The 9,872-nt window shown below is 37.1% G+C and overlaps 1 protein-coding gene across 5 annotated transcripts; it reads right to left on the bottom strand.

Annotated features, from left to right (window-relative positions):
• Positions 1-3,185: 3,185 nt before the first annotated feature.
• Positions 3,186-8,782, bottom strand: LOC108265962 (GRAM domain-containing protein 2B). 5 transcript variants are annotated; one of them, XM_017468854.3, is made up of 13 exons: positions 8,604-8,778; positions 7,845-7,964; positions 7,584-7,671; positions 7,369-7,465; positions 7,088-7,191; positions 6,591-6,686; positions 6,442-6,513; positions 6,253-6,327; positions 6,046-6,160; positions 5,730-5,808; positions 5,502-5,606; positions 5,333-5,414; positions 3,186-5,211 (listed from the first exon to the last, which is right to left on the bottom strand). In XM_017468854.3, the coding sequence occupies exons 1-13, from the start codon at positions 8,759-8,761 to the stop codon at positions 5,170-5,172; spliced, it is 1,233 nt and encodes a 410-aa protein (XP_017324343.1). In that variant the 5' UTR covers positions 8,762-8,778; the 3' UTR covers positions 3,186-5,169. The 5 variants fall into 5 exon arrangements, with proteins under 5 accessions (XP_017324343.1, XP_017324344.1, XP_047011529.1 ...); XM_017468855.3 differs by having other exon boundaries at positions 7,369-7,438; positions 8,604-8,775; XM_047155573.2 differs by lacking the exon at positions 7,845-7,964 and having other exon boundaries at positions 8,604-8,782.
• Between the last annotated feature and the right edge of the window lie 1,090 nt (positions 8,783-9,872).

Below are 9,872 nucleotides of genomic sequence, written 5' to 3'. Positions count from 1 at the left end.
GCGCCAGACCATGACACTCCCACCACCATTGACTGTAGGCAAGACACACTTGTCTTTATACTCCTCACCTGGTTGCCGCCACACATGCTTGACGCCATCTGAACCATATACATTTATCTTGGTCTCATCGGACCACAGGACATGGTTTGAGTAATCCATGTCCTTAGTCTGCTTGCCTTCAGCAAACTGTTTGCGGGCTTTCTTGTGCATCATCTTTACAAGAGGCTTCCTTCTGGGACGACAGCCATGCAGACCAATTTGATGCAGTGTGCGACGTATGGTCTGAGCACTGACAGGCTGAACCCCCACCCCTTAGACCTCTGCAGCAATGCTGGCAGCACTCATATGTCTATTTCCCAAAGACAACCTCTGGATATGATGCTGAGCACGTGCACTCAACTTCTTTGGTCGACCATGGCGAGGCCTGTTCTGAGTGGAACCTGTCCTGTTAAACTGCTGTATGGTCTTGGCCACCGTGCTGCAGCTCAGTGTCAGGTTCTTGGCAATCTTGTTATAGCCTAGGCCATCTTTATGTAGAGCCACAATTCTTTTTTTCAGATCCTCAGAGAGTTCTTTGCCATGAGGTGCCATGTTGAACTTCTAGTGACCAGTATGAGGGAGTGTGAGAGCGATGACACCAAATTTAACACACCTGCTCCCCATTCACACCTTAGACCTTGTAACACTAACAAGTCACATGACACTGGGGAGGGAAAATGGCTAATTGGGCCCAATTTGGACATTTTCACTTAGGGGTGTACTCACTTTTGTTGCCAGCGGTTTAGACATCAATGGCTGTGTGTTGAGTTATTTTGAGGGGACAGCAAATTTACACTGTTACACGCTGTACACTCACTACCTTACATTGTAGCAAAGTGTCATTTCTTTAATGTTGTCACATGAAAAGATATAATCAAATATTTACAAAAATGTGAGGGGTGTACTCACTTTTGTGAGATACTGTACCTACAAAATAAATCGATATTGCGCCTTTCAGTCCATGTTAGCCAAAGTGTTTTGCTGCTTTACGTCTTAAAAGTGCTCACATGGCAAATAACCTTTTAGAGTATTATACCAGGGTTTTACCAAAGGCGGAATCCTACACAGTGATTTTTTTATGTGAGTAATTGCTCACTGCGACAATGAGTTGTCTGCAATGGAGCAGGGGGTGATGTTAATTATAAAACACACTTTCCTCCAAAATCATGAGACATTGAACATGGGCCTAATGCTGTGCTCACTTTTATTTCCATACTGACACGGTATGAAAGAAAGAAAGGAGAAACATTTCCCACGTGCTCTCCCATTTGCATTTGCAAGTCAGAGGAAAACAATTGTTTTCTGTACGGAGGGAAGATGACACAAATCCCTATTACCATAGGGCACAACACTGCCTTTCATTGTTTTTGCAATGCACAACTGAAACAGATCCTTAATTGATACATTTTAATATATATGATCAAATAGTAAAATATATTGCTTTGAATTGTGACTAAACAGTGGTTGAAACAGATTCTTCTAACAGACTGCACAGTGAGAGTGAGGCGGGAATCAAGTGCAGAGTTCAGAAAAAAGTTTGGGCATAATCATAATAATCAAAACCGAACAAGCGGGGGGAAAAAATAGCAAGCAAAACTAGATAAATAGGAAAAAGGTGCAATCATAAAGAAGGCAAGAACCCCCACCCCCCATCCACCAAACTGAGGGTGCTCTCAGTGAAAGTCCTGTATTAGTGAAGGGTTGAGGATATCATCAGATGCCACCCAGAACATTCCTCAAGGCCATTAGCCCTCCCAGTCCTCAAAATAGTACAGGCACATTCCTACACTTCCACAGGAGGAGGGGGCTCGTCATGGGTAACAAACAGGTTTTTAGTAGAGTCTCAATATTTTGATCAATAAACCTTGGATTAAAATTCTCTGAATGGAGACTCAGTCTCAGTTCACATTTAGACAACCACCCCCTTTGTCCTGGTCAGAGCTGAGGACTACGTTGACAATCAGCGTGGGCCTTTTGATGTCAGATGGCTGGCTGAATGTGTACATGTGCTGCTGCCCGTGTCAGCTCACTATGCGTTATCTATTAATCTACAGTTGGTACAGCTGATAACCAAGGATGCACTGAAATGGTGTCATACCTGTGGAGGCACTGATTAGAGAGCTATGTACTTATTATGCCAAAGATATTTGTTCTGGGAGGTACTACAGTAGGAGCAAAGGAACCTGTTGATCCCCAGATGTAAGTATTCTACATGTTATCCATTTACCTGTGGATTAAGCTTGTCATTACCCCCCCCCCCAAATAAATAAATAAATAAATAAATAAATAAATAAATAAATAAATAAAAAATAATAATAACAATAATAATAATAATAATAATAATAATAATAATAATAATAATAATAATAATAATAAAATAAATAAAAACATATAATCTTATACAAGGTCTCCTTGGCAGTCCTAAATGCCTGCCACAAGAGGTAAATTGTCCTCAGGTTGTCATTAGTGACTGAACACTTGCTGGAAAACCACGTCTTCTGTTCCTACCATAAACTAGGATGCCATCTACTACCCATTTTCCCAGCATATCTCTTAAATCTATATTGACATATGCACTCTGTGCAATACAGGGAGGTGCACTGGCTGTCCAATTAACAGTAATAGGTGTTGATATTTTACTGTAATGCCATACTGTTACAATACTGTGGAAGAATTGTGAGGGCTTTCAATCATTGTATGTCATGGCATCAAAAGGCAATCATGAAGCAGAACTCCACTACACTCTATTGTATGATCTCTCTGATCTCTCTAAAATAGCTGGGTCATTTGGTGAAAACTATGGATATCCTATGATGATTTTGTATTTATAAGAAGCTGTGATCTGCAAAGACGTGAAACTTGGATGACAGGAATCAGAAGCTTGTTTACAAGCTACTAGTTCATGAAATTCTGAATGACTGAACCTGAATTACTATTTATTATTACTTGGCTATTATTATTAGATTAATAAGTGTAGTAGATTTAAATGTGACAACAGCCATAAAATGCTTGCTCAAGATTAGCATGTCTTCTTCTTATTTATGGTCATTTCTGTCCAAGCATACGTTAAGCCTACACACTACTTTATTGCTTTGAGTTTCCAGGAATTAGACTTTATCTGTCAGGCAGCAGGGATGGATGCAAGAGCAGGTATAAACAGTTTTTTTTAGAAAGCTCCCAAACAGCTCCAAATCATGAGGCAAAAAAAAGAACAGGAAACAGGCAATGATAAGGTGAATAGGAAACAGCATGAACAAGGCAAGGCAAGGCAAAAAAAAAAAACAGAAAATCCCAATACAGGATCAAAACCCAGAATATCAATATCCAAAGGCTTTGCAATGACTAGTAACAAAGACACAGAGTGTATACCTCACAATGAACTGAGGGGTTGTGTGTGTATTTATGGTGTGGTTCAGGTGTGTGTGATTAGAAGGACGGTGACAGTGAATGTGGCAGAGTCTGTGTGTGTTGGGAGTTGTAGTTCGTTGCAGCCATTTGTTGTGTTCTGGAAGATGTAGTGTGACACCTATGTAGGCGTGATGCAATCAGAATATTGACACAGCAGGTATATTTACATTTACATAATGTGTGATATAGTACAAAAATATATGACATCTTTAACAAAGCAAATTTTGTGAAAATTGGTTGAACAGAAAAACAAGTTACATGCAATTTTATCAGGGTAGATTACATTTACATTTACATTTAAGGTACATATTCATTTAGAAGACACTTTTATTCAAATGAGGAAATACAAGAAAAGTGATATATCAAGCGGAGAACAATACAAGTAGTGCTACCAAGCAAAATTTATAATTGAGTTATAAAGAAGCAAAGTGTGCAGAGTCAATGTGTAAGAGTCAGAGTAAGTTTGTTTTTTTTTTTTTTTTTTTTTTTAAATAATGTGGGGGTTGGCATTTTAGGGGTTAATTAAGTGCTCATGGAAGAGGTGGTTCTTTAGCTGTTTTTTGAAAATAGTGACAGATTCTGCAGTCTGAATTGAGGTTGGAAGTTCATTCCACCACTGAGGGACGGTTAGTTTGAAGGTTCTAGAAAAGGACCTTGAGCCAGGTTGAGTAGAGACTACTAAGCGTCGGTCAATCGCAGATTGCATGAGGGAACGTAAGCCTCAAGGAGAGTATTGAGGTAGGGGGGAGCTGTTCCAGACAAGGTCTTGTACATGAGCACCAAGGCCTTGAATTTGATACGGGAGGCTACTGGAAGCCAGTGGAGGTAGATGAAGAGGGGTGTTATATGAGTTCTTTTGGTCTGGTTGAAGACGAGGCATGCTGCTGCTTTCTGAATCATCTGAAGGGTTTGATGGAGCTGGCTGGGAGGCCTGAGAATAGTGTGTTGCATCAGTCCAGTTATAAGATGACAAAAGCCTGGACTAGTAGCTGTGTAGTCTGTTTGGTGAGATAGTGTCTGATTTTCTTGATGTTATACATGAACCTACAGGATTATGCAGTTGTTGAAATGTGGTCTGTAAAGGATTAGCATTACTCCATAGGTTTACAATGCATTATAAATGAATCTGGCCCTAATATATGCACTAATGTATTTCAATGAGGCATCTACAGTTTTTCATATAGCTACCAGTTTACCTTAACAAGTTACTAGCAAGCCCAAGCATATGTTAGTGGTATAGCTCCAGAATGCTTTTTTCTCCACCCAGTTCCCATTGTCATGATCAGAACTGAGCCTACACTGACATGGTTGGAGCAGTTCAGCAGATGTGAGATCATTTGATGGTGCAGTGGTATTTTCAAACCCACTTTGGTCTAGATGCAAGGACAAAACAATATTGTCCTGGTTTCAACTAAAATCTTACAAACTACTTTTGTGGAAGTACACAATTTTATCACCCTTCTGCCATGCTTTTAAGAGACAGAATAACATTACAAAAGGAAAACAAACAAACAAAATTACCACTTGGGTGGTATTCCGAGAGTAACATCCTGGGCTTGTTAGCAGTATAAAGTACCTTTATTTTTGTGCTTTTATTATGTCCAGGAAACACTTCCCATGCTCTATAGTCCTATCTTGTCCAAAGACTTGCAATAACAGTAAATGGTACACCCTATAAAGATCTCAGCACCTTGTGGTGACTGAGGTCTGAGGAATGCTCTATCACTGGGTTTTATCCAATAGTCTCTGTAGGCCTCTCTGAATCTGTAGAGCAAAGAAATAGCACATTTATTAGCAAAGGTTACATTTTAAAGATCAAAAGTTTGGTATGCCATGAAGTTCCTGGAGAAGCAATCTCTCTTTTATCAGTAGTCCCAGTAAGTACCTTTTCCAGCTTCACAAGGTTAATGGACACAGCAGAGTAGATCGTAGAAATATCCTCAGAGTTTATGCTGTTGTAATCATCTCTAAAATTGACAAATAGCATCCAAACTGATCAAGAATCTTTTATTTCATCATAATAAAAGAACTGGGCATTGATGCATTTATCTTACCCATTATGAGTAAATTCAGCCATAGAGGCTAGAGAATGCAATTTCTTTTCCAAAGACATAATCTTGAAAGCCATGTAACACGAAGACAAAATTAAAATGCAGATTCTGTATGAGCAAACCAAAAGCAAAAATGTAACTTTTTTGTCATTTTGATATATTTTTCAACTTTAGGTATTTGCCTTTAACTGAATGAAGCAGAAGCTAGGAATAATAAGATAAATGACTCACATAAATAGGTACACCTTCAGAAGAACATTAAGCAAGCTAGGTCTCCATATTTTACTGTCATAACCATTCCATTTGTGCTCTTAAGGATGGACAAAAATACATTTCAGCAAATCATTGCTTTTTGCCTATTGGTCTAATGTTGTTAGATAACAACAACAAAAAACATTATTTCTCTTGCTGTATATGAGTGTCTGATATTTATTTTAACACATTAAGAAAACTTGAAACTGTTTTAGGGTACTCTTCATGTGAAAAGTTTCACAAAGTAGAATTTCCATCAATATAATTTTAAATAGACTCGAGGAAATAAACAAACCTGGCATTTTCTCAAACTCTGGTGAATGTGGAGAGTCTGAGCTACTGCTATATCCCATTTCTTGTCTCATTTGAACCACTGGACCATCCAAATCTGACAGATCTGCTGAGAAATTCTGCCAGTTCCAAAAGCAAGATGTGTGTGATATTAAATTTGACAAATACAGAGTAAAATTTAAGACCTCTAGAAAAAAAAGTGCTTAGTTACCATGGGAAGTGTGGAAGGTGCTGTGTAATTGCCATCTGCAGAGGAATGAATAGGACTGTTTCCCAGACACTTGTCCTGTGACAAAATAAACACATGAGGTGTTAGCCATTACCCTGCTTATAGTAATTAGCAATATATTAAATGTAGGGACTAGATTTTTTATTTAACTATACTGTGTCAGGCACTCACATCCAAATGGGAGCACACTGACATCAAAATCTTATATGTAGTGTCCCGGGACAGGAACGACACGAAAACATACTGTAAAACCATTAAACTGTCTTCATTAAAATGCATTGCTTACTAACTATTTACCACTCAAATGAAATCAAACTTACCCTTTCTTGTGCTGTAGCAATAATCAATGCATTTGGTACTAAGATGGCAGTTTTAGTTTTCTTTATTACTGATACAGATATAACTGGAATGGCAATCTGGAACATGTAATGAATTGAGTTAGGTTAATTATAAAACTGAACATAAATAAACTTTGTTTATATTTAACAAAATAGATTTTGTTTATTGAACAGCAAGGTCATCCAATGGACAAAAACATTGTTTAATAACTGTAAAATAAAATAGATCTACAACATAAATAAACCCACACTCGCAATGTCCAAATCAAAAGGACAATATAAAATATAAGACATGTCAAACTACACAAAAATACCTGAAAATATTAAGACAAAAAATATTTTCAAAAATGTGTAAAAGGGAAACACATTATACAACAAAATCAATACTGTGCACAAGTACTGAAGCACTGTATAAGAAAAAACTTAACATTGGGTTTAAAATTGTTACATTTACTTATCTGTAAATGCTATTTGAATACCTTGGTGTCTTTACCAAAGACTTTGGAGTGGAAACAGATCCAGTTATCAGACACAAAAAGTCTCCCTTGGTAAAGAATATCTTTCTGCAACGCACATGTGTAACCTATGGACACAATACATGATAGACACTGAATAACTTTACCAGTTTAAAAATAGACATTTACAACAGCTGAAAATGGTCTGAATAACACAGAAGACATGAAAATGCAGCAAGTCTTTTAATTTGTATCCATCTACAATTGCCTTTAATAAACTAACAATGTTAATAATGTTTGCTTACTTTGTTTCAGCAGCTCATTCTCACTAATGTCTTTGAAAATTTTGTGGTATTGGTTATTTATCCGAGGAAACTGAAACATCAGATGGAAATATTTGATCTGAACACCATGAACCAACAAAATTTATTTGATGAGTATACAAACCTGGTGTTGAATATAATTAATCAAAATTAACTTTTAAAAAATGTCACCGTCATTTATATACACAGTCACTTACATGGCAGCACTGATGCTTTTTCCTTTCAGTCTTTGACTCAGTGTCACTTTGGACATGTGACTGTAATGAGGCATCAAATGTTTTGGACCTGCAACAACAACAACAACAAAAGGATACAGAGCAAATAACTGTTGATGAGTTATTACAACCCATGATATATAAGGTTTTGCAAAATGTTACACATAACCAATATGAGCTGCATTAGATGAGAATAATGACATTTTTCTTACAGAAATAGTCATATAGCCATACAGCCTTTACCTAATTAGTGTTGGTTTTCCTCTTCTTTCCAAGATTTCAGATTGAGTGTCCATTGATATGGGCACATTTGCTTTTATTATTTTCCTTGAGTTTTCCTCTCTCCCATTTTCATTATTATGACTAACAAGGTAAAGAAAACACCACACATTTTTAACTCTGCATTAAGCATGCAAAGATATGCATGATTAAAAAAAAAGGGATAAAAATTTTAAATATAAAATATAAATTTGTGCCCTGCGATGGATTGGGACCCTGTCCAAGGTGTACCCTGCCTTGTGCCCTATGCTCTCTGGGATAGGCTTCAGGCTCCCTGTGACCCAGTAGGATAAGTAGTATAGAAAATGGATGGATGGATGGATTATATAAACATAATAAAATTGTGTTTGAAAATTGAAAAGTGACAGCTGCATTAAAAAGTATCTGTGCATATGATTAAAATGTTTATTTTTCAAATTATATTGGGGGGTGGGGCAAGATGCCCAACGGCACCTTCTAACAAATTTAGCACTTGTAGGTCTTGTAGTATCTGCTCCCCTTTTCAAATTTGCTCAGCTTCAGGAATCAAATACAAAGGTCTGGACTGATATTTGTGCTTTTTGAATGCAGCTACAAGATATCTTTTTACAACAAGACCTTCGCATACCGGATTTGTTTTTAATTGTTTTGTTAGCTTTACCTTGTGAAATTGATTAATTTTGCATTATAATACATCTATAAGAATACAGGGATATAAAAGTGAGCACACTTTTATGAACTTACCATTGTAACACATGCTCATCCTGTTGACTCGGTAAAACAGAACATGTTAGTCTGACTGCATTTGTCCTGCTTCTGAGGACCAAGTCATCACAGCTAAAAGGTTTTTCCATCTCCAAAAGTCTGAAATGATTGTTCTCCCTTGATTTGCAAAGAGTCATCTGTGTTCTCAGATTTTAGTCAGTGGGGAGGTCTCTGACCCAAACACGGTCAGTTAATAAGTGATTTGTTTGCTTCTCTAAAACTACAAACACTGATGTGGCTGCTGTGGGTAAAGGTTACAATTCTGCAAATACTTGTCAGGTTATAAAATTCTCTGTAGGTACATTAGTACATGGAGGGTACATGTAGAGAACAAGCAATGTCTTGAGTAATATAGGCCTCTATAATATAAAATACATGACATACAGTATATACAGTACTTATAATACATAAAGAATATAGCATGATGAGAAGCAGGGGGCCGTTACCGATTTGGAGTTTCCTATAACATCACATTCTGAATTGTTTTGTTCGTCTTATACCAAAGCAATTTGCCAACAATTATGATTTTTTTTATTTTTTTTATTAATGAACAATACGTCATACTTTTTAATCTGTTTACAATTACATTTAATGTTGTGGAACATTACATTATGATAACTATAAACAAAAAGCTTTACCTGAAAGTACTGAGACAGGGCAGGGCACAGACGTGACTTTCTGTGTGATGACTTTATTCACCATAACAGAATGTACAGTCGGGTCCATACGTATTTTGACAGCGACTAACTCAGAGGAAAGTGCTGTCTGCCCTCTTCCGCATATCCATGCCCATGATTAGTTAATCTGTTAGGGAAGAGAGAGTATGCCATCCCTCCCACCCAAACAGCATGGCCAGAATCTTGCATCTTGCAACAGCATTTAATCACAGTTCCAAATTCACAAGGCAGTATTAAGTAACAATAAATTAGGCTTATTTCAAGTCTTTTTTTCACATGGCCTAATGTCGTTTGTAATATTTGTCTCCTAATGTTTTTGTTTTCTTTTTGTACAAGCAACAATGATATTGAGTTTATTGCAAAAGTTTGACTACTGTCTTTTTCCTTGTGTTTTTGGTGGTTGCTTTGACAGTAACACATTAAGTAGAAGTGCTCTTTTTCTTTTCTTTCTACCTGGAATCAATACTGGTGAAATAAACTGTATAGTCTACTCCAACCACTAGAGTGCGCGTTTGAACCAAGAAACGTGGTTACTGTGTCACGTGATGTTGTCGTCATTAACATGCGGCGG

Source organism: Ictalurus punctatus, chromosome 5, assembly GCF_001660625.3.
Source record: "Ictalurus punctatus breed USDA103 chromosome 5, Coco_2.0, whole genome shotgun sequence".
NCBI lineage: Eukaryota > Metazoa > Chordata > Actinopteri > Siluriformes > Ictaluridae > Ictalurus > Ictalurus punctatus.
The sequence above is the reverse complement of the archived record's forward strand: the minus strand, read 5'-3'. Positions and strand labels throughout refer to the sequence as shown.

Excerpts from the sequence above, each read along its gene's own strand:
- LOC108265962 (XM_017468854.3), bottom strand. The coding sequence starts at position 8,761 with ATGACTCTTTGCAAATCAAGGGAGAACAATCATTTCAGACTTTTGGAG. Across the intron at positions 6,328-6,441 it reads CAGTGTGCTCCCATTTGGAT|GACAAGTGTCTGGGAAACAG; the intron begins GTGAGTGCCTGA and ends ATTTTGTCACAG. Across the intron at positions 6,161-6,252 it reads CACCTTCCACACTTCCCATG|AATTTCTCAGCAGATCTGTC; the intron begins GTAACTAAGCAC and ends TGGAACTGGCAG.